Source organism: Calonectris borealis, chromosome 1, assembly GCF_964195595.1.
Source record: "Calonectris borealis chromosome 1, bCalBor7.hap1.2, whole genome shotgun sequence".
In the NCBI taxonomy this organism is placed as follows: Eukaryota; Metazoa; Chordata; class Aves; order Procellariiformes; family Procellariidae; genus Calonectris; species Calonectris borealis.
The window spans coordinates 68,551,980-68,577,336 of NC_134312.1; the positions used below are offsets into that span (position 1 = coordinate 68,551,980).

General features: G+C 36.3%; 1 protein-coding gene across 6 annotated transcripts in view; it reads left to right on the top strand.

Moving 5' to 3' along the window:
• Window positions 1–25,357, top strand: part of ERC1 (ELKS/RAB6-interacting/CAST family member 1) — a 296,218-nt gene that overhangs the window by 87,410 nt on the left and 183,451 nt on the right. For all 6 annotated transcript variants that reach the window (XM_075159301.1, XM_075159329.1, XM_075159320.1 and 3 more), the window contains exons 9-11: window positions 17,409–17,546; window positions 18,924–19,064; window positions 20,160–20,300. In XM_075159301.1, the coding sequence (XP_075015402.1) occupies window positions 17,409–17,546; window positions 18,924–19,064; window positions 20,160–20,300 (420 nt within the window). The remainder of the gene's footprint in view (window positions 1–17,408; window positions 17,547–18,923; window positions 19,065–20,159; window positions 20,301–25,357) is intronic.

The following is a 25,357-nucleotide window of genomic DNA, read 5'->3' on the forward strand; positions in this document are numbered from 1 at the left end:
AGAATATTTTTTTTCCTCTATATTTTTAGAGGAGCTGCTCTTGGAGCTCATATTCAATGTTTTAGGCTGTGAATGTGGGTTTTTTCCTAGACCTTTAAGCAATTTTCTGGAATTCTTGTTATTTTAATAGTTCAGAATATTGATTAATTTCTGACGCCTGGCCCATGCCTTTTCTTCTAGTATATAGCTATGAATCACGAGGGTTTGGGTCATGTTCAGTTCTGTTACAGCAAGCTTCATGCAGGAATGGAAGTTCAGGCGTGGAGTTTAGCCATAAATAAGTCATTAATAATTCTACAACAGAGCTCTAATTCCCAATCTTCATGGTCTCATTTTTTGACTGTTCATCTTTTTAGAAACACGGATTTTTAATTTTTGTGCTGTGCTTTCTCTTTGTTTTCAAAATTGGTCATGCACACTCCAAACATTGATTGAGATCCCAGCTGAATGTTTAACCAAGAAGTGGGGAATCTGACATTTGTGTAAATGTTAAATGTCATTGAGGTTGTTTTACTTCCATTTACTCTTACACTGTTTTTTCACGTTTTCTTTTTTGCTCTGCTTAACTCTTTAGGATGTTCTTTCATTGGTTCATTTATAGACAGTGCTAAAGGTTCTCTTTTTACTAATTTTCTATACTTGTTTTCTTGAGACCTCTGTAATCCATATTAAGACAGTTTCATCTTGTCTCTTCATGTGGCTAGCCTATTTTTGAGGTTGGTTTGCTGCTGCTTTCAAGTAGAAGTACCTGGTCTCTTCACACTGGAAAGTAAGGGCCCAAGCTTTTAGATTTAAAGGTTTTGAGGTCTTGTTCTCCTAGATAGCTCAACAGAGGATAACACTACCATAATAAACTGCAATTTGAGTTGTTTTGTAAACCTGTCTCTGAGCTTCTTAAACAAAGAAACATATAACCTATCTATAGAAAAATATCTCTTTCCTGCTGCTAACTAGAATCACATGCAGAGATTTGAATTTGCTTCTGCCTTCAAGTTGTTGGAACCATTTCCTTTAACATGAACAGTTGAATTGTGAAGTTTTTAAATCCAAAGATGATTTTTTCAATTTCTATAAGTACCAAACCTAGAATACTTTTATGGAGAATCCAGCTGACAATACTTTTAACTGAGGTTTGTGGTGCAATATGGAATTTCTTTTTATTTTTCGTATGGCCTAGGGTAAATGAGCACAAATTCAGTCTTTTCAAATTTTAGGATTGATGTTTTTAACTGAATTTTTTAATTGGTTCTCCAGACTTGGAATCTAAGACTAGGTTTGGGATTTTCTGTAGATCGGGCTTGCATTTTCTTGTTCTCTTTAGCATTTTTTCACAGAAAAGCAGAGCTTGAGAAAACATCTGAGGAAGGACAGGTCTGATTTTCTCTAAATACTGTGGAAGCCATGAGAACTTGCATAAAATCTGTTTCAGATGCTAGAGAAAATTATGAAGTCTCATTTTTATCTGATATATATGCCTGTCCTTTTTGGACTGTACAGATAGCTATTTCTACCCTCTGCCTGGAACTTTAAAAGCCTGTAGCTCCTCTCATGTAAATGTTTCTCTCTTAAAGCTTGTAAACTCTGATCTACTTTTTCTTTTTTTGCATTTCTAGAGTGTACCTTATTATTGAAGTCCACAGCCTATTTTCTGCTTTATCCAAGTACCGTCTTTCAGACCTTCCAGGTCTTCCAGAATTTTAATTTCTTTTAAAAAAAAATGTGCAGCCTTTAAACTTTTGCCTCCATGCACAATAGTCCTTTTATTCCTCCCTCTGACTATAAACTGGCATGTTCAGATCAGGTTTTAACCTGTATATTCTAATTGAAGATCTGGATGGTACAGTTTGAAGTATCTTTAAAGGTCATAGATAGTGGTATTCTTTTTTACTGGCTTAGTTATCTGATATTAAATGCTTCTTTTAAGTTTATCAGCATGATTTAAGTGGTACTTAGGCATTTTAATTGAATACAGTGAAAGACGATGAAAGACATAGTATGAAAAAAGCTTTTCCTCTTGTGTAGTGTTAAGAAATATTTTTCTATGGATATTTGGAAGCAGCAGCATATAACTGCTGCTTGCAGTTATGAGGAGGTATGGGGTACAGGTGTTGGCATGTTGAAGGAATTTAACCTAATTAAGAATTAGATTAGTAGATACTATTCAATCAGTTTTTACCAAGTACTCTTCCCTCAGCATATACTCAGATTTAAGGATATTTTTGAAGTGGGTACTTTAATGAACTGAATTTTGAATACTAATATTTTTTTAATGCTAGATAAAAAGAAAATTTGTAGCAAAAGCTAAAATCATAAAGATGTTGAAAAGAAAAGAATTTATTGAAAAATCATTAACTTAGATAACTTACCCGTATAGGAAAAGTTGTTTACTTTCTTTTGAAATTTAGAGCGATCACCTCTGCTAGTAATACAGCCATAGGCAAATGATATATGGCTATGCTCGGCATTTGGACTTCTGTTTATAATTTTTTTTATTTTCTGTGACTGTTTTAGATGTGTAATCACCTATTCTGATGACACTGACAAGAAATTGTTTGGTGTGGTGCCCAAAACTGTGCTATACTAAATTTCTGCAATTTCTGTTGTTCAAACAAAAATGATTTAAAATCTGTTGTTCAGACAAAAATGATTTAAATTTTGTTGTTCAAACAAAAATAATTTAAAATTTTTTAAAAATTTAAAAATTTTTTAACATTTAAAATGTTAAAAAAGAGACACTGTTGGGTGTCTGTTTGGATTCATCAATGCAGGCCACTGCATAGTTTGTTTTATGAACTATTAATATCATTGTTGTATTGATTAAAGGTGGTGAACTAGAAAGTATACCTTCTGGTCATTCTTAAATCCAGATGAAGAAAGTAATGAAAATTTACTGGCTGATTAGAGATCAAATAAAAGACACAGAAGAAGATTATGAGCAACAAAGATCTGAAAAATTAACATGACAATTGGCATCACTACTGATACCCAGTAGGCACCAAAGTACATGTTCCAGGTTGCTGAGGAAACCACATGCCTCACATTTTAAATTCTGGAATCTTTCCAGTTCTAAGCTCCTGTAGTGATGCTGCTTGATAGCACTTTTATTTGAGACAATAGAAATAGAGCAAATACTAGAAATTTGGAGACTACAGAAATGAGGTTTAGCTTTATGTCTGAAAATTTGATGCAAAAACTTAGTTTTATAGAGCTTCAGGATTTTTTTTTTTTCCTCATTTCATTGAAAGTAAATCTTGCATAAAATCTCATTTTGAGTTGTTAGAACTCCAGGCAAGGGGAGAGTGTCAGAATATAAAATAGGAACCATGCTGGACAAATATGAAATCTGAACCTGAAAAACATTAAATTGTGCTTCATTGTTCTCTTTGCCACATCTGTCTATCTGTGCTGGTAGACCAGGATGAAAAGGAAGAGGGGAAAAAAAAAAAATCAATACTTTGCAATCAAAGCATTTTAGAGAAATAGCATTTGAGACAAAAGATAAGTAACAGTTACTCTGAAAGAAGAAAAACCCAGAGAGTCAATCACCCCTTGCTTTGGGGGGAGGTCATGTTTTGTCTTGGGGAGAGGGGATTAACACTCCCTTCATTGTGCAATGCAACTGTAGGCAAATAAAATGAAAGTTTTAGTGTCTGAACATAGCAATGTTTTTTGGCAGCTCCCCATGCACTATATGATAATTGACCTGTGATAAAGTAATGGAAGAACACAGATTTTTTTTTTTTTTCTGGCTGTGCTGATTTACTTGTTTAGCTAGTGTTTGGGAAGACTCCAAATGCAATTTTCCTGCTCTTCTGGATAAGAAGCATTGCCCTTCTCCAGAGGAAATAAATGCCCTCTGCTTTTCAAAAAGCTTAGAAATCAAAATAAATATCTTGTGCTTATTGATAAGAAATACTGTGTGGCAGGACGGAGGGACTGCAAATGGAATTTATAACTCAGTTGTTTAAAATCAGTAGTGATCATAGTTACTACAACAGCAGTGTTGGTTTAGTATTCATAACTTTTAAAGTTCAGTGTTGGTACTTTAAAGATTATTTTCTTTCCATTCTGTCATCTGTGAAGTAGATTTACCTCCTCAGGCAGCTCTTCTACTCCAACCCTGAAGAGATGAGAGAACACAGAGAAGGAACTGCATTTTCAAACATTTAATTCAGTTTATGGTAGTTTCATCTTCCCTGATGTGACCTTGAACTTGCCTACCAGATGAATGAATATATGGTTTTCTAAGAATTAATAAAATGCAGGGTGGACTTTTAGATATCCCTTTGAGACTCTCTACGATGACATTTAGTGCTGAAAAATCCTATAGTATTAACACTGTAGGCGATGGCCCGTTCAAATTTGCAGTGTGTGTCTGAGTCTCTGGTTGTGCAAACCATACAGAAAAGAACAAAGTAAAACTATCCCAACAAAGATGGTCCGCATGTACACTTACAAAGTCGGTGAGCATATGCCCTCTTATCTAAGACTGGTTAAGTTTTTGCCTCTGTAATATACCTGTGGTGAATCTTATTCTCTGCTTTTTACGTGCTTGAATCATGAACATTTAAGGAGGAGCACCAGACAGTGCTCCAGGATCATATTGGTCTGCTCATCAGCCCAGCAAGGAAGTAGAAGGAAGAAATGCTGGGCTTTCTGCTCAGCTAGGATGAAGAAATAGCTGCTTTTCTTCAGGAACTCTGTGGCTTAACAAGCAGTGCAAGTACAAGAGTATTTCTGTAAATATCTCTCTCTGTCAGAAAAAGCTGTACTTCTGCTCTTTTTACTTCAGGTCTCAAGGCATGCCACTGAACTGGTTCCAAACCCAGTTCAGAGATTTCAAACACCACAAAAAAGAACTAAAGTCCCCACAGGCTTGTGCCAGCTTCTTTATTAAAACCGACAGATGTGACCTCAAAGATGTGTCCTGGAGGGTCATGGGGAACTTGTCCCTCCGTGTCCCTGAAGGGATATCAGACCTTTGCTGCTGCTGCTTTTTCTTTCATTCAAGCCTTTCTGTTATAGGCTTGCTGACTACCACTGAACATAACAAAGTTGAAATTTATTGCTTTTAGAAATTTCCAGAAGCTGTTCTAATTCATTACTCTGTGTCTCCAAGGTGCTAGAGTCCCTTCTCTTTTCAGGAATATGCTCTCAGAATTGGTTTACCATGTGGGATGGGGTTTTTAGACAGAGGTAAATAGAGGTATTATCTTCAGTTAGAGTAATAATAGGAAAAATTAGACAAGCTTTTAATCCTTCATCTCTATCAAAATACCACTAGATAAAATCTTGTGGTAGCAATGAAAGTGCCAAAGACGACTGGAGAGGCTTCATTATGTGAGTTCAAATTCAGCATAATTATCCTGTGTGATTTTTTCATTTCTACCACTCAGGAAGGAGATTAGTTGTTTAATTTCCACATGGGAAATGAGGACACAACACAGAATTTATTTTCATTTTACAATGAGCCATGACCACTTTGAAAATAGGATCCTTACCCTTCCGTTTGACTTCCCACTTCTCTGAGAAGCCATCAAGACTTTTTGGAGCAATGACAGCCCAGCTCAGATGGCATGGTGTGTCTTTTTTTGTTTATATGAATGTACAACTAATAAGACTTTATTAGGGCAGGGGAATATGTCAGTTTCTTCATACCATTTTTCAACTCTTTGCTAGTTTGGTTTTAAAGGTGACTGATTAGTAGCAACTTCAGGTTCAGTGTCAGCAATATCACTTCCCTCTCAGGAGAGGCTTTCGCTCATGAGATTTGCTCTTTTTTGATTCTTTCTGAGCCGTGTAATAACACACATTTTTCTGATTTGGAATATGGGTCCTAAAAGGTCCACAAGCTTAGCTTCTGACGGTATTTTCAATGGCAGATAGTCCATAGGTTACAGGTGCTGGTAGGGGTGACAGTGTATTCTCCAGGGACTGACCCAAGGAATACACTTTTGATCATCTTGCCTAATCCAGATCAGTCATGGCAGATGCCTTGTAGCTTGAAGTGCACTCCAGCATTGTCATTGTAAGAGTTTTTGGTTTCCAAAGGAGCATGCATTTCACAGCTCTAGGTTGGGTGCTGTTATGGCCCTCACCAGTGAGTTCATAGCCTATAGTAACAGGTATCTTGTTTAGGTTATAATAAACAGTACATGATCACTTGTGTTAATTGGTGAAATTCTCTTTTGTCTGTTGGATGCTTCATGCTTAGTTACTGAAAACAATAAATCGCTCCTGGGCATTCTTGCACTATAGTGAAGAGTTTGAATTGCTTTATGTCATTAAACCAGAAGTGGGAGACTTAGTACAGTTGTCCTAGGCACAGACTTCTACTGCTGAAGAACACTGTAAGATGTTTTTGCATTGAACATCAACAGAGGAAGCATGAGACTTTCTAGTCCTAAGGGTCTTTGTTCAGTGCATTTATAGTTTTACAGAAAATTGTTTTCACAGAATCATAGAATGGTTGAGGTTGGAAGAGACCTCTGGAGGTCATCTTGTCCAACCACCCTGCTCAAGCAGGGCTACCCAGAGCTGGTTGCCTAGGACCATGTCCAGACAACTTTTGAATAGGGTTGCATAAGAATCACTTTTATTAAACTTCAGAGCAGTGAAACCTGTGAGTGAATTTACTCACAGGTGCCTAACATGCACTTGAAGATTGTTTAGTAGATTATGTGGGACATCTAAACTAGTGGAGGAGGCATGAGTTGAATCTGGAAAATTGATTTTACACAAAAAAAATTTTATGCTATTACAGTGATTTTTAGTGCACAGTTATGGCTACCAATGCAGCAGCTATGTTAGAGGAATCTACTAGATTCTAAACAAATTTTTATGCCTGGCTATATTATAAATTAGAATTTGTAAGTGGAGAATGTGCTGCTTTATTTTTATATAACCCCCTCTTTTGCCTGGAGCATTTTGTGATACCACAATAAAAATAAAAACATCTGGTTCATATGTAGCATATGTACCTATATTCCCAGATGTGTGGTAATATTATTTTAAAAAATCAAATGTTCTGATGTGTGCGAAAGATAGCAAGCCAATTTCGTGTTTTGAGATCTAGTAACGTAAGGAACATTCAATTTATATCGATGTTATTAAAGAATCTTGCCTGTTGCCTTTAACTAAAGTACTTGATTTTTTTTTTTCTGAAGTAATGAATTTCTACTCCTCCTTTTAGATAAGTAGTTTCAAATGAAGAAGGAAAACAGGACTGCGAGGTTAACGATGTTAGTTCTGTAGTTCAGCTATTGTAGCTGGCTAATGTAGGGTTTTAAACTGATACACATTGCTGTAATAGTGTCACATAAGATTGATAGCAATAGCAAAGTTACAAGAAAACTCTATTGGAGTTTCTGATATTATCTGTGCTCCAACGTTCCAAAAAACTGAAACCACAATTCAGCAAATCTGTCATATACGCAAGGAATCATTTTTTTAGTATCCCTCAAAGAGGAGCAGTCATTTTAATATTATGTCCTTCTTGTGCTTTGAGATAACCTCTTGATTGGCAAGACAGAACATTACTCATAGGTAGTGGGACTGACAAATTCTGGTTTCTTGAAGGTATCTGGGAAAACAGCCAACTGTGGGGCCTCTTGGCTTCATTATAAATTAAACGTGTAGTTTTTCTGGCAAGATAAAGCTAATAAGCTTTGTTGGTGTATTCACTGTTGTACTAGACATATACAAAGTTCCCTATGATTGAAGAGGCAGAAAAAGCAAGGGCATATGCCATTTTTGCTTACATCAGTCTTCCTCACATGGCTTTTCATTGCTCTTTGGATTGCAAGACTTCACAATTTCCAGCGCTTTGGTCACCAGGCGTCCAGGCGTTTTCTGCCCCTGAGGGGATTGTCTGAGCTGTGTCTGGAACAGACATTACTGATTGCATTAGCCAACTGAGGGATCTTCACTAGAACAAGGAAGGAGTAATTTTTCAGTTTAAGTCAATAATTCCCTAGAATCAAGATGGTATTTTGAATCCACTAGGCTAGACAGTCTTCTAAGGTGGGTCTCTGCACAATATTTATAGAGTCATTAGGACTGTCATAAGGCACAAGTATATGAATAGCTTTCAAGACTCTGATTTCACTTATCCAAAGGATAAGAAAACTGGTCAGTATGGAGTAGTGTCACCAGGAGAAACTAAGATCACCTTGACCCACAATAGCATGCATTTGATAATTAGGTTGCTTGGCTGCATGATGAAGGGCTTACATACCTTCTGGCAAAGATGGGTGGAGAATGGTTTTAAACACAAAACTTCTGGTTAAAGAGGACCACTCTCTGTCCCTTCTAGCCTTTATTTTCAGTAGAGATTGGAGTGTTGATTTGCCTAAAGCAGTCTGTGGTATAAAATGGGAAAGAATATAACCAAATGATCGTAGTAAATTAATATATTGGGCTCTTAAATTCTTTTTAAATTTTTTTGAGCACAGGCCACAGGAATTTTATTTGAGAGTTTGATATTTTGTCATCTGTCACTGTGTGTTCTGAGGTAATTCTGTGAGAGCAGTGATAGCTAAATACTGAAGAATACATACATGCACACACTCTTGTGTTTAGTATTTACAGTATGACTTCCCTAATCCCTTCCTATTCATCACTCTATATCCTTTCTAGGAGAACGAAACAGGACAATCACAGTTGACTGGGCAGGTTTTACACTGGGATTACAAGCATCCCTCCTTTACAGAGCTCTCCCCTCTGGTTTAGGGCAGTTTCACCTTACAGTATTTCTTTGATCATTTTAATAAACCGGTGATTTGGACAAGGTAATTCAGTGTCTGAATCCAAATCTCATTTAAAATCTTTGTTCAAGTTGTACAGCCTTCTGCTTGAGTGATCCTAAATGGTGATGTAAATGGAGTTTAGTTTGCTGTGAGGATTTCCTTTATAGTCAACATTAAATCCCATGTTCGCATCGTATCCATTGGTCTGCCTCAATGTTTGGTCTTTTCTGCTCCCTGATTTCCATTCTTGGGTATCGCAGTGCTGTGATGAGTTAAGCCTTTCCTTTCTTCACGTCTTTTCTCGTCACCCTTTTTTCTGTAATGAGACTGTGATATGTAGCACTGTACTATGTATGTCTCTAAGCAGGGATGTGGCACTAGTTATGGTATCCTTATCCTGTGTAGAATCAAAATCTAAAGCAAGTCAGGAAAATAACATCAGTATTCCTGAGTATATGAAATCAAGTTGGCATAGAATAAAGAGGGGTTTTCACAATAATAATCAATGAAACATTGTACTTGGTTTATCCAAGTAAAGAAGTTTAATTCATAATATAGTAAGTTTTTCACCTGACACTTTTTAAATGCTATATAACCTTGTGAAGCTTGAGCTATTCTAAAAGCAATGTCACAAGTTCTTGGTTTTATTCTGCTTCTTACAAAACAGAATATCAGATCTAAGTTAGCATTTACTCGTTCCAATTTTTTCCCTTGTTTTGCCAGCCTTCCACAATGAAGTAGTTTCAGTTTTCCTTATTTTGAACATTTGGAAACCATCAATACGAAAATACTCCAAATTATAGTATTTGTATTTTTTTTGTAATGAACTTTCCTAAATCAAATCTGTGCACATTTATTGTCAAAGTCTTTTCTGGGACTTGGAACAGGAATGAGCAAATGTCCCCAAAATACTTGTTTTTTTTAATCCATTTGTATTTAGTAGGTCTTAGGAGTAAAACTTTAGAAAGCGTAGTCACAGAGGTTGCTTCATAGTGTCAGGACACAGCTGAAAGCAGACTTAGCATGATGTTATTCTGCATGATTAGGCCAGGATTTCCACAAAATGAATGTTATCCATAATTAGATTGTGAAATAAATTACCACATTATTTCAATTATGGTTCTCAGTATAAGTGACATTTTAACATATATGAAATAAATGAGTAATATATAAACTTAGTGTTTCATTGAAGAGGAGAAGCAGAGTCTAAGTGAATTTGTTTTGCTATTTATGATAGCAATGTTCTGTTTTGAATTACTTGGGAGAATGAAAGTATTGCACTCAAGTTGGAACCAACAAATTGTCTTAAACAACCCAGGTTGAAAACTTGTTGTTGGTGGATAATGGATACATTGTCTTAGCTGATGAATACCAGCAAAAACAAGGGGTCACCCAGTGAAGCTTTAAGATAAACCAGTGATAGAGATTTTTTTTATGGATTATGTAATTAACCATATGTACTTAACCAGATGGCTCACATTTGCCGAAACAAATCTCTTATGAACAGTTCTGATACTTTTGTTATTTAATTTGCATTTTACATAAAGTATTGTCCATTCATATTAAAACCTGTATGCTTTGAGACATAATCAGTATCAGTGGGTTGAAAAGAGTGCCTCCCCCTGCACCCCCCACTTCAGAACCCTCACTTGTATTGGCCAGTGTCCATGGTAGGATTTTACAATTCAAAGACTCTGCTTTTGACTCGGTTAGGCTATTGATATTATTGAGCCTCCACAAAATGAAGCAATTTCTTAACTAAATTTAACTGGTTTACAGCTGTCTAAGGATGTGAGTCATTGCTAATGCGTAATTTTTTCAAGGCAAATGCTTTGGAACTGAGACAAGGCTTAAGAATGTATACATTGTGAATTTCAGGTCAGTTACCAATTCAAAGTCAATCTTCAGACTTGGGGTCCTAATTTCTTCCCCCCCCGAATTATGCTGGAGTCTCCTTAGAAGCTTGTAAGGAAAATGCTTCTCAGTATCAGTTTTCAGAAATAGCAAACTTTAGCGATGGGATTGTGTTAGAAGGTTTGAAGGAAATTCAAGCTATTTACTAGCAGGACAGAAGGATTGCAAACATGATAGTAACATTATGAGAATATGATTTGAAACATCTGTTTAAATACTGTTTGTTGTAGGGAATATGACAATACAGAAAAAATTCTTTACTATTTTGAAGATAGTATAATTCAGTTTATTGTGACTGTTCTTGTTAGTTCTACTTTGCAGTGATCTGTCAGCAAACTGATGCTACCAGAGGATGATTAGGTATGCAAAGGAAAGGAGGACAAAAGGAAACAAAGGGATGGAAATTTCCTTAGAGATTATTTATGTAAACATAGCTGAACTATTTTTCTGGCTGATATAAATCTACTTGCAAAGCACCTCTGTATGAAAAAGTACCGGAACTAGAATAGTCTTTTGGATCAGCGTCAATTGTTGGTTGCTCCTTCACCAAAAGTACAAGATAATGAACTGTCTATACAAGTTAAGTCAATTTTTGTTGTAGCAGCACTTCTTCCTGCATACCATTCTTTTCTCAAGTCAACCTTATTGCATAAGTGTGCGTGCGAAGTTAGGTCAAGAATAAATCATTAATTGCATTAGGTGTCCTGCAATTCCTAGATATTTTTTTTAAGCTTTGTTTTTGCAGTGTGCAAGTTTCTTCCTTTTGAAGCAGTAGCAATGTGCCTGTTTGTGGTCCATACACTTATTTGATAATTAAGTAGGTTTTAAGTAGAAATCACAAAAATAAATTCTTTGTGCTTTCTAAGCTGGATAGCAACAAAATGCTTTATGTGTAAAACTAAACACTGTAGAACTTCATGCTAATTTCAAAGGACCTTTTGCAGATTGAAGATCATGAGAGTAAAAATGACAAAAAGATTTTATCTTCTGCAAAAGTAAGCAACTTTTTTTTTTTTTAATGGGTGCTGTTTTGAATTTTAACTGGACCTGAGTACAGTAGATAAGTACGTGTAAGATGTACTCCTATGCTGGAGTTTCCCTGTCTCAAATTCTCTTTTTGTCCTGTCCTCCTCCATGCTCTCCCTACCCCTTGTAGCATGGCTCTCTTTCTTAAGCCAACTGTATGTTCTTCTGTAGCCCATGGCCACTGAAGGAGTCTCCTGGTATAAGATTCTCCGTACTAGTTCAAGGTGTTACAGAATCCCACTATGTTAAATCCTACTATGTTAGGTTCAGCAACATCAGGGCATTTCCAAAGTGCGCAATGATATTCCAATGTGTTGTTGAAAAGACAGTAATGTTCCAGATAAACATTGAAGTAGAGAGGCAGTAAAAAGAAGATAACTTTCTTGGGAGGCAAAATAAAAATTAATTCTGTCTTCACTGGGTAGCAAAATTAATGTAAATTGAACAAATGTTTACTGCTTAACTGAACAGTTCACCACGTCTACACTGAAGTATTAGCTGGGACTCCAGAATTTAAAGTTCTTTAATAAGAGACAGAGAGACCACCACTGGTATTTTGCATTTCATAGTGTCTTCAATTTACTTCATGCTTAACAAACTTTGTTAAATTAACTGATATGCAAACTATTTGAAGATGATTTTTAGTATGATGATTCAAAAACAAGAATCTCTGAATATAACTTGACAACAGTTTAACCGTATTTATATCAATTGGTTGGATCATAAAGTAAAAAGAGCATACTGAATGCAGCTGAACTTTGGAAGGAACTGACTTGTGTTTGCCAAAATGTTACTGAAAAAAGGGAAATTATTTTGATCTATCCTGAACTTCAAAACAACTTAAAAATCTCACCCTTGCAACGAGACATGGTACACCTGAAGCTTCAGCGTTCAGCTTCAGCACATTGTTGCTAGTCTTGGGAATTTAACCTTTAAAATTAATAGCAAGAACATTACTCTCGGTCTGATTGATTCAATACAGTAATATGATATTCAGTCATGTGACAAACCTTATTTCACTGAGAACTGTAAAAGCAACACCTGATATGGAGGTTCAGATGGAGCCAAAACACATACAAAAGATCAAATTTTGCTTACTGAATGCAGATTTTTGCAATCCATGCAGGACTGCTGCAGTGGTACTTTTGCAAGATCTGCAATAGGAAGACAGTTATAATGATGAGGTTTGCAGTGTGACATTCATAAAACTGGAGCTTAATCTTATAAAACTGACCAGTAATATCTGCTTAGAGGCTTTCATTATGGTCTCCAAAATATGACTTTCAGAAACACAGTAATATTTACAAATCCAGTAGTATAGCTTTCTTGAACAGTCTCTCAGGACTTAAGGTGACCTCTCATTAATACATTTTAGGAACAAAATTTCTTGAATTCAGATCCATCTCAATTTTCTAGAGTAAATATCTTACTCCTTCTTCTGAAGCAACAATTTTTGTATTATGTCAGATACAACAATGTGATCATGTCTATTGTAATTGTTATGTTCTCATCCTGATATTAATGCAAGCCCACCTTTCTCAGCTCAAATACTGTGGGATTCTAGCAAAATCAAGTATGAGTGCAGGCTATCAAATTCTTATCATTATATTAGTATTCTTACATTGAAGGGAGTGGCCTGTCTCCAACTAGACAGAATTGTAGATGTTCTATCATCATATACCTGCTTACTCGCCCACTCTCTCTTCCACAATAGCTTTTTTGTCTTCATATTAATATTCCTGACACAGACAAAATCACCTCTGCCTGTGATCAGTGAGAATCCGTCATCTCCTTGTAGTCATTGACCCTGGAGCTGATGTGACCAATAGTACCTTTACAAAACCAAGGAAGAACTGTTTGGAAAGCTCAGAGCTTATGTGAAGTTTTTGTTTATTTGGATGGCTATGCTGTAGGAATAAAACAGAAAACCTCTCAACCCATCTGATTATTCAGATCCTTTTTATAGTACTGGTTCCACCGGATGAAAGCTAGGATCAAAAAAAGTGGGAGGCTTAACAGTACTCTGTTAATAATATACTTCTGTATATTATGATGAAGATGTCATGTTACCGATCAAAACAGTCTCTTTGCGGAGCTGCACTGGGGAAGTCAAGTGCGGAGCATAAGCAGAGGCATTTTCACCTGTTTATAGAAAAAAGTACAGTGAAACATTTGTTTGCAGGTAAGTAATATAGCTGGTTAGTACATACTGGAGATACACACAAACAGTGGAATATGCAATGAACTTTCTCAAGTTGAAAAAGATTTTGAATTTAAAATAAGACATTTTGCTTTTTTTTAAATATTTCCAAACGTTATTGGATCTTCATATTTCTAAGAGGATTGTTCCACTTTTTTTTATTGTCTCAGAATGAAAGGGTTTTTACCACTTTGAATTTTTTTTCTTTCACCACTTTATTCCTTTTACAAGTCAAACGGAATAGCAAGAAGAAAATTGAAAGTGGGAAAGGAAACATAAATGAAACATAAATGCAGTTAATTCTGTTACAACCCAGGTGATGAAAAAACTTACCATTGCGAAGTGTCGATCTTTGCTTAAAACCAAGTATTTTGAAGGAGGAAAAAGGTTCTTTTCCAATAACAGGGTGGGCATGGGGAAAGGAGATTGAATGGCCAGTTCACAAACCCACTTCATTTATCTTAATTCAGAAGTCACTGGTATAATAGAAGTTGTTTTCCAAGTGTTCAATTTACACATAGCCAAGGGTTCGACGATGGTTCTACGGAAGGATTTCTTGGTTGAAGCATGATACGAAGGATCTGCTAGTAACCTCTAACTAAAGGAATTTGGGAATCTAGTGGCCTGGATGGGTGTTAAACTAGATTTTGCTAGAATCCCAACAGCCTTGGGCTGTTTTTAATTTGCATTTGCATGGGGTTTTCAGTGAGAATTGTATTTCCAAAAAGTAGAATGCTTCCTTGCCTTTGGAACAGAATGCCAGAGGAGACTTCTCTTGCCTCTGCTCTAGTGCTTCAGGGCTGGAAGGCAAAATAATTAGTTCCACACAACTAGGAATAAATCACCCAGGTTGAAACATGATAGTGTCTGACAACTGGTAATGTTGGAAAAAAAGATTTCAGTAAATCATTATTGATGAGAAAATTGGTATGCCGAGCAGATGATGCCAGCGTATGTATGTGTACCTTTACAGTAAGCTTAGTGTTGCTAACTTACCCATGGATCGCTGTCTTTACCCTGCAAAATAAGTATATATGGCAAGAATAAAGATTGTTAAAAATCTAGTAATAGTATAATTTTTTTATTTTTCCTTTTAGAAACTTTGTACAGTAATATATATTCCTTAGGTTTGTAGAATATTTCAGAGGAAATTTATCATCTTCCAAATATTTGAAAACTAAACAGTGCTGGTTCAATCCTTGTCCCTTTGTGTCTTCCAGAGGGCTTGGAGATTCCATTGCGATTTATTTCATCTTTTCTTGAGGAGAAAAGAAAGACCCTCTTTTGGTTATCCGTTTTATTTCTATCCGTTATTTAAGAATTTGTTCAGAATTACTTTTTGGAGGAGATTGGGTGGGAAAAAAGGATGGTAAAACAAATATAACATTATATATTCTTTTTGAAAATGATTCTCAAACTACTTGCAAGGACATAATAGCAAAATTCTTTATTAATTAACTATATGGGCAAAGTGTAGACTATTTGCTTTTTTCTTCAGATTATATCATTTTGGAGAACCTATAGTTTAGTTATTATGTGTTACAGTAGTACAGGTTTGGGAGAAAAATGGAATAGAGGCAATTATTTCATTGTTCATTGTGATTTCATAAAGGAAATTTTGCATCTATAATTATACAAGTGTTTCAGTTTGGATACATCAATTGATCCAGTTCTAGCTTTCTGTAATTTTAAGGGCATGTCCCGTTGGGGACCATCAGTTATCTGACTCTGCAAAAGGCACGGTTGTAGGTAGAGTGGGTTTTTTAGGTAGTGTCTAGCTATTAATGTGACTTAGAACATTTCAGTGTACCTGCTGTTCCCTGGATGGTAATGAAAAACATCACTCATTACTCCAAACTGAAAAGCATGCATGTAGACTGAAAGAATAGACAGGTTCACACTTTCTACACTTTTTTTTTTTAATTATTTTTTGGTATACAGGAGGGTGCCGTTGCAATGGGAAGATGCAGCAGTCCTATGTTGTACTGTTGTACAGCTGTCATCTTATTCTGATCACAAGAAACTGTTACTGCAACATGAAAATGCATGCTGTGCTTGTGCAAATGCTTGTGCTGCCTTGGCAGGCACATTAATATATGCTGAAGATGAATTATTTAGCTGTCTCTTGTGTGCGGTTTGCTCACAGCAGAAAGTCACCCTGCACTATCCCCTCTTCAGCCAGTTGGAGCCTTTGCCAGGGTGTTTCGCCTCCAGAAGTAAACACGAGTCTAAGAATAGCTCAGCCTTCTTTGTAGTATATTTTCATGGTTGGCTGTCTAAACAGCCAGCCTGTCTAGACAGCTGACGACACTGAAAGCTCCTAAGGTCAAAAGCAGCCATGTAGGCTACTTTTGGAGATGTTACCTCCTTGGTAGCTGTACGTGTGGGCGCCAGGAGAACTTTTCAGTCACAACTAGTAGGGTTCTTTCTGAAGCTCCATGGGCTACAAATGTATGGTAAAGCATTAAATAATAGATATGAGTGTATAAAGAAGGAATTTTCAATTCTTACAGTTATTTCTGACTCACATGAGATGTCATTGGTTATGCTTTTTTGGTGCTCTTTAAAATTTGTTTTGTAGTGTCCTTTGTGTTGTGCTCAGATTTAAATTTTAAGCATAACTTGGAGGCCTAATACTTGTTACATTATTTCTTACAAATGTCTTTAAAAGAATATCTTGCTACAAGTGTTTTGGAGATGGGTACCTTACGTGCCACGTCATTCACCAGTTTATGATGTATATTTGCCAATGCAAGAAGTTGTCAGCAGCAAGAACAAAAAAGAAGGAACTGAGAAATCTGTACCCAGTTTAATCCTTTGCTGATAAATCTGTTTTCGACAGGTTGTCATAATGTCAATGTGTCTCTTTCTTGTTTATGTATGCATAAAATGGGTTTAGCACTCAGTCTTCTCAGTCTGTCAAAAGATATATTCAGAACTCATAAATTGATCGAATTCTACATGTGTAGAAAACAAGGCTGATATATTTTCTACCCAGGGAATGGCACTTAGTGTTAGTCCATCGTATAGCAAACCACCATGTAAGATGAAAAAGCAATATGCCAGTACAATAAAGAATATGACAGTACCAAAGGAAATACTTCTTCACTTAACTATCAACTTCTTAACTATCAAGTGTCTTTTTTGGTTTACATATGCAGTAATGTTTTTCTCAACTTTTTTCCTTTCACGTTGTTAATACATTGATCATCTTTCAGTCACACAGTGCCCAACATCCTCGGAAATTAGGAATAATACCCTTTCTTTATGTTGTTCTTGTAAATATTATTTAGACTTTCTTGCTCTGAATTCTGTCCTGATTATTGGAAAGGTTACTGATTCCTTGTTAATATTTGATGGGTTTGGTTGCATTGCTTGATGGTTTGATGTAGCATTATAGGAACTAGGCCCTTGCCTACTTGCTTTGCTTTAAGAATATTTTTAAGAGTTTAATACACTCCTAAGATGATTTTGGATGGTTTTGCTTGCTGTTGTCTTAAAATTTACTCCTCTTCTTTAAGATTGAAAATCTTCAAGAGCAGTTAAGAGACAAGGAGAAGCAAATGAGCAGCTTAAAGGATCGAGTGAAATCCTTGCAGGCTGACACCACAAATACTGACACCGCCTTGACCACGCTGGAAGAAGCACTTGCAGAAAAAGTGAGTATGGAAAGCCTAAGTCCCTTCCTTCGAAAGGTCCTTCTACTAATAACCTCTCTGACGTCGGCTTCTCCGTGTGATTCCTGGAGTCTGTGTAGAAGACATCTGTCCGATGCAATGCCACGGTGACATCCTTTGTCTCCGGCAGCTGAGGAGGGATCAGGAGAGTGCGGCTGCCGCCGCGGTGCGTCCCTCACTAGAGGGCACTGCAGGATACGCGGAGTGGCGGCCGGGCCGCTCTCCCGTAGAACCAGCCCCGGGTACCACTTCTGTACCGTGAGGGTAGAACTGAGCCACAAGCTGTTGCTCTGGTCATTAGCTACTCACCATCGTTTTTTGTGAAAGAAATTGGTGTTCTCACGTTGTCGTCTCTTTACGTGGTGCATCTTTGGTATTATGTGGGATGCCTGACATTTCAGCTGTGGATTCTTCTGCTTTTTTCCTTCCTCTTTTCTGTTGTTTGGGGGTTTTTTTGTTTGTTGTTTGTTTGTTTGTTTGTTTGTTTGTTTTTAAGGTCTGGCTAATATCTTATTTCATTTTATCTTCTCTGCTCAGATATTTTAATAAGAAATTTATTTTTAAAGTTTTGCTGCATGAAATTGGGTTTTAGTTCCCAATATTGAATTAAAATGAATACTTATCCTGATGTAGCTGTATTTCAGTCTCACTTTATTTGCAGCTTTATTATTCTCATTGTATTTTTTTTATGCTTGCCCAGTTCTTAGGAGATAGCGGACTGAGGGAACATTCTTGTCTGTTCTGTTTTGGTGGGGCAACTTTTTGGAATTACTATTTTTTCTTGATTCCTGGAGAACCAGGGTTACAGCTCCCCAGATTGTAGGGGTTACAGTCTGTCAGATTCTATAAATGTAAAGTTATGGTAAAGCTTTCCCTGAGGTTGGGGAATTCACTTGCATCCCTTCAGCTTCCAAGATAACCATTGATATCTGGTGTACAGAAAAGTTGTTTTGTTCCCTTTTCTTACTGCACATCGATCCTGGTGTCACCGCTTCTCTCTGAGGGGAACTTAACTGTACATTTTGGAAAAGTAAGATTTAAGTAAGTACGGAAGCAATATGTAATGTATCCTGGTCTTGGTTAATTTTGATTATCAGAAGCAGATAAATTCTGTTGCATTGTCACAGTACTGTGAACTTTCAGAGATACAGAAAGCCTGATATTTCTTAGCAATGAATCCATATTTCTCCAGTTTCCTTCTTCTTGAGGGGTCTGTTTTACAATAGTAAAGAAAAGAAAATGGCAATATCCTACACTCCTCCTGCTCGTCTGCAGTGTGTAAGAAGTGTTATGATAAGGAATCTCAGAAGTTGAACTGACTAAGAGGGATTTTCTTCACAGAGTGTTTTCTTTTGTCAGGAAAGGACCATTGAGCGCCTAAAAGAGCAACGTGACAGAGATGAACGAGAAAAACAGGAAGAGATCGACAACTACAAAAAAGACATTAAAGACCTGAAAGAGAAAGTCAGCATTTTACAAGGAGATCTTACAGAGAAAGAGGTTGACCAGCAGAATGAATCTGTTGTATTAAAATTGTTTGTTGTATATGTGTGTGTTATATTTGAGGTGAAGAAAACTGTTCCTTTATAGCAATGATCCTTCAACAAATTTATCTAGTAAAACATATTGTTTGAGAATTTTTCAAATCATAAGTATTTCAGAACCACCTTTTCATGGATAGCACATAGTCCCCCTTATTTGCAGCAGTTCATCGTATTAGGACTGAATGACCGACGGTCAGTGGTAGCATTTACTAGAGCTATCCTTATAGACAACTGAAGGCAGAGAACAAGCTTGTTCCTGTCTAAATATAGGGAGGAAAGGACAGAGGTTGATCAAAGCCGTGGATGCCAAAAGCATGCAGATAATGTTTATTCCTTTATGCAAACAAGATAGCTACTTCTTTTGACTCTGAAGAGTCCTTTTTTGATAATTAAGTTGGTTGTTGGTAATGAGCCAATTGTCTAGACAAATTAACCTAATTATATTAGAGAAATATAAACATTCTCTGTTTCTGTCTTGGAATTGTAACATTCAAGTCTACTTACAATCTTTTTTCAAAACTCAATCAAAGTAAAACAACACAAAAAAATACGCACTCAGGAAGTGCTAAGATTTTCTCAACGTGGAAGTCAACGTTTGACAGGAAAAAAACAACACAAAAATGGTTTGGAAAGCAAGAAGTTAAGATGTCTTTTGGAGATAGGTAGCACGAATCAGTTTCACCCCATACCAGCTGTATACAGAAAAGCTTTGAATGCTCTCAGTTTTAGATACACTGGCCAAATCTGCTAATCACATAGAATTTTTAAATACGATTTTATTTAAAACCAATTTTTCCTAAACGTGACTGTCACTGAAGCACAAGTTCCAGTCTACAGAATCTTCCATCTTTAAAAATGGTTTTAAAATTAATTTAGACAAAGTTTCATTTTGATCCTGAAAGCCTGAATTAAATTAAGCTGTCTTAAGTCAGTGACATGAACATCCTGAGCATAGTGTGAAGGAGTAGGAAGAAAATAAAGACAAAAAAGAAACTAGCTATTGCACATAAAGAGTATTTACTTGATAGTTATTTTACATCTTTTATTTTAGTCATCCTTACTGGATCTGAAGGAACATGCTTCATCCTTAGCTTCATCAGGACTGAAGAAGGATTCAAGACTCAAGACACTGGAAATTGCGTTGGAACAGAAAAAGGAAGAATGTTTGAAGATGGAAACTCAATTGAAGAAGGTAATCTTACTTCATATTTATATATGTAGTGTAAACATTCAGTGTTAGAGAAATTGGCTGTGTCTACACAGAAAACTTTGGGTCTTAAGTTTGAATTCTGTGAATTGCTTTTCACCAAGAACTGTGAAGTTCTGTCCATGCAAACCGTATTACAAGCTAAGCCCATCAGAAAGTAACCTTTAGGCACTGGTGCTAATTTTGGATTTCATTTACATGCAATAACAGTGCTGTTGACTTTTTTTTTAACAGGTACTAGGAGTTAAAGACAAAACTTTTTTTACTGAAAAAAGCTCATAGCAGTAATTGTGCCATTAAACTGGTGTAACAGCTAAAAAATTAACAGCTAAACATTTCACGTGTCAATTGTCAATGCTTGTAGGTGTTAATGTGATATATTCAGATGCATGATTGGCCCGGCCCATAAGAATGCATAAAAACAGATGAAAAGAATATATCACCAGTGAAGTGTGTGATCTATTGTTTTAATCTCATTGCCAGTCACAGCTGATACATTGGTAGGAGTTTGCTGTTCAGAAGAATAATACTCTCTTACAAGCAAGCTAATTCATTTGAACAGAATCTTTGGGTTATGTTTGCATTGCAAGCCTTCTTTATTTTAGCTGTGAGTAGCATAAATACTGCACTGTTTAGAGGAACATTGATTTGATTTTAACTTTTTGATTTTAAAAGAGCAGGTGATGAAGAAGCACAAAACACGCTAACCAAAATAGTGATAACACTTATATTTATAGAATTAGAACAAGACAAAAGGAAACATGATTTTTTAAAGAAATTTAAGTCTTGGATTGTGGAGTTCTAGCTGTTTCTTTACATCTACCCAGGAAAGGGAGTGCCCATGCTATGGTTTGGAACGCTGTCCTAGTTCGTCAAATGAATATAAGATCAAATTTTAAGTCATCAGTTAGGACCTGTTTGGGATTTCTGTTGTGTGGGTGCAAGGGTGGGTGTTAATGCACCTGAGAACTCTGTGTAACTGAAACTCCATATGCATGTCTCTAGACCCATGTTTGCCCTTCTTTTTAATTCTATTACACAAAATAAACAGTTCTGTTATTCAGCATCAACAAAGCACAGTAGATAGCAAGAAAAGATAGTTGTGCACATTTAATTGGTCTCACAGGCTGTTTTCAGTGTACCATACAGTGGGTGAGTATTTCAGAAGTCCTGAAGGACCCTTTCACTTGAATTCTCTGTCATGAATTGCAGTTTCACCCTTTGTCAGTGTGTTACTGATAATGAGTTGAGGAATATATTGTAGCTAAGATTAGCCAGAGATTGTTATAGCAATTGTATGATAGTATTAGTTTATAGGTAGACAACTGCAGTGGAGAACATTGTTACAATTACTTTAAGAAAAAAAAAAAGAAGTACTAACTGTGAGAGCACATAACAAATAGTTAGATTATGAAAAACCAGTTGCAGAAATTCAATTAATTAGGGAATGTGTCTGTATATTTAGCGTTTGTAAATATACTGCTTTTCACTGCTTCCCCTGAGACTGCTTTCCTCCTGTAAGCAGTGAGTATATCAGTAGTATAAGCGGGTGTGGAGGTCAGCCAAAATCTGGTGAAGCACTGCTAGCTAAAAGATGGACATGCAGTTAATTTGCACTGCGATGACAGCTCTTTGTTATAATTCCTTTAGGCCTACCTTTCCTCATTCCCTTTTAGAGAGGATTGTGCTTAATAGCTGGTATCCAGGAACATTACATAAGGACACTGAGCCAATTCGTAAGACCATATATTTTTATAATCTAATCTCTTTTTTTTCAGGAAATAATTAAGAGGGTGAATTAGTCTCCTGTGATCCTTTTCCTGAGGGTTAAAATGGGAAAACAGCTCAAATGTAAAGAGCACTATTAATTGTACAGCACAGCTATGGGACAAATAACTATATTATTAATTTGGTTCTGAGAAAAATAATTAATATAAATTAATTGTATTGTAAACACAAATAGATTCGCATCTTCCCATCCAAAGAAGCTACCTAAATCATTCAGTCAGGATGGTTTCAGTTCTACAAGCAAAGAAAATTGATAGCCTGCCATTGCCTATGTGTAGTATAAAGCCCTTCCATAATACTCTGGATATCTGCTCCTCTGCTTCAGGTGTTAATGCTTACTAGGGCGTTTGGACAATTGTTTCCTGTGCGGAGACCCTAAAGTACTCTCTCAAGTCCTACTGAGACAAAATCATCAATACCTGAATTGAACTACTGTTAAGCCATTAGATAAAAAAGGTTTGGGCAGTCCTTGGAAAAAAAACTCTTGCTGATCTCTAAACAGTGAGCCTTTGAGAAATCATGAACAGTGCAAGCTTCCAGTTTTTCTGTAAAAGGTATTTAACCTTACACTAAATGAAATATTTTTAACCAAGTGGAGTGCAGGGGTGCTGAAAAGTTGCTGATATTTTTCTTTCCACGTAAGCAGTCTGCAGTGTCTGGCTAGGTGTCCAATTCTCATTGTTACTATTCCTCTTCTTACTAATGACTATTTTATATTGATCCCTGTCTTCGCAAATAAAACTGCAGTGTTTTTCATATTTGGGGTTGGGTTTTTTTAATAATGATACTATGGTTGTGCAAATCTGTGTGCTAAATGTTCTAATTATTCTACTGTCATTGCTTCTGTGCTCAATTGCTGCCAGCAGGGGATACTATGGGAGATTCTGAATGCTGAAAGCAAGCCATAAATCCCTGTTGTGTTTACATAGCCTGGTGTCCTGCCTTAAATAGTCTCCTTCTTTGCTGAGATGGAATCATTAGAGAGAAATCACACACAGGGGGTTCTCTCCCTGTTTTTCTGTGAAGTGGTTTTATGCTGTGTGGATTTTTTTTTTTCTCTTAGGAAACTCTTTTTTCAAACTTCTATTTTAATGTAATAGTTTTATAGTGAAAAAGTTTTCTTCTAGTTGTTTTTCTTCAGGATATTCTTTTCCTGGCTTTTTCTGCCTCGTCTTTCCTAGCTAGTATGGTTTGTTTAATTTTGTTTTTCTAATCTGGGAGAGACCAACTAATACTAGAATTTGTTCCAGCAAAGATGAGCGGATTTTTGTCTGTCTTCATTTCTGTGCATGGTTTTTCTTCCTATAGATATTTTCCTTATTTGAAAGGGATCAAGATTAGAGACAAGAAAGAGTCCAAAACCATATGTTAACAGACTTCCCTTTGGTGCAGTTTTAGGAACTTTTCATCAGAGAATGTTAGCAGTGATTCCCTGCCAGGAAAATACCTCTAGATTCAACAGGCTCACTCAGTGAATGTTTTTTTTTTCTGCTGTGGTGTTCTTCCTTCATGTTCAGGAGGATAGTATCTTTCAAAAGACAGGAAAAAATGACTGAATGAAGTGTTGACCCAAATTCTATGTTTCCCAAGGTTTAGCTTCGTTAGTCTGGTACAGGCTCTGGTGGTTTTTATTTTTGTGAACATAGATTTCCTGCCACAACTGAAAATATTGCTGATAATATTGGTAGGTGAGATAGAAATACTACTTTTTGTTCTCAGCTGATGATTTGTTTTTTCAAAGAAGGGATGACAAATGATGTATTCAGCGTAGCAACCTAGAAAGAAAAAGGCTACTAGAGAAATCAGGATGTCTTGTAAAAATAAAAAGAAAAACCCAGCAATTTTGTTCAGTGTTCAGATTGTGTCAGTTACTGAATTAGTTTTCTAAACCATTTAGCTGTCTTGTCATTGATATAAGTGAAGCACTAGGAATTAAAGTTCTGCTCAACCTGTAAAACTGTCATCTTTAAACCCAAACACGGGACTATGTTAAATATTGGAGGACTGGACAAAACTGTTAAACTGAGAAATCAAGATCAAGTTTGGAACTTGCACGAGGGTAACTCTCCATGTTTCTCACTTTCAAAAGCTGGTTAGTAGTATGTGCTAAAACCACTAATTAAGATTCTGTTGTCTTAGTAAATTAATGTTTCAGCCATTATTTTAAATTCTTTTCTTGTTGCATCTTTTCTTTTTCTCTCTCACACTGTTCCTATCCCCAATATTCCCCATCTTTTCCTATCTTCTTTCTCCCTTTAGCACCCTGAAGTTTTATTGAGCCATCCATCCAAGCCAGTAAGTTCCCTGGCAAACTGAGAGGCTGTTGCCAACCACATTGAATTTTCTGTGTTGCATGTGTATTCACCTGTGCTTTTATGTTTGGGCCAACACAGAGCATATTGGTGAATTACTTTAGTAGTGGGTATGGATAGTATGGATACAAACAAAATGCTATGGTATATCTGACCAGTCATGCTCAAAAAAGCCTTCTAAGATGCTTTTACTTTTTGGCTGCGTTGGTCTAACTTCATTATTGTTTGGACAGCTTAATATTGTGCCAATGTTTTTCTTCCCTTTCCTGCAGTTGCTTGAAGTGTCCTGTAGCTTTTCTTTCATCTCCGTTGTCCATATATTTCAGAGCAAGAATGTAGAATTTCCATGCAAATCAAGCTTCTTGCGTGAAAGTATTCTGTAACACCATGTACAGCAGCACATTAGAAATAATAATTAAGTTAGGGCAAGTAAAAGATTGCTTAAAAACTTGTGTAACCATTAAGCTCACTGGTACTATGTCAGTTTAATTTTGGATCCTATTACCAGCCGTCTGTTTGATGTCAAAGAGCACTCTTTTCAAGGAGTGTTTGTATAATAATATCTTGACACTGCAAATAACGTAATCCAAGGTGTTTTTCATCAGAGATTTCTTTTGTGACTGCGTGCATAAAAAATCGTGTTACAAAACTTTCAGAAGGCTGATATCTCTGTTACTCTTGACAATGTTCAGGGTAAATGTAGCTGTCTATCCTGACAGTCATTGTCTGAAGGTCAGAGAATTCCTGGTGCTTTTAATAGTTCAGTTTTTGTGACATCCTGTATTAGAAATTATTTTAATAGAGCAGATAATACAATGCATTTATGGGACTAGATTTGGGAGAAGATTTGTGTGTGCAATAAGGAAAAGTATTGTGTTAGGACTGTCAGAAATAACAATGAATATTCAACTAGGGCATAAAAACTCTTACACTGCATTTTGA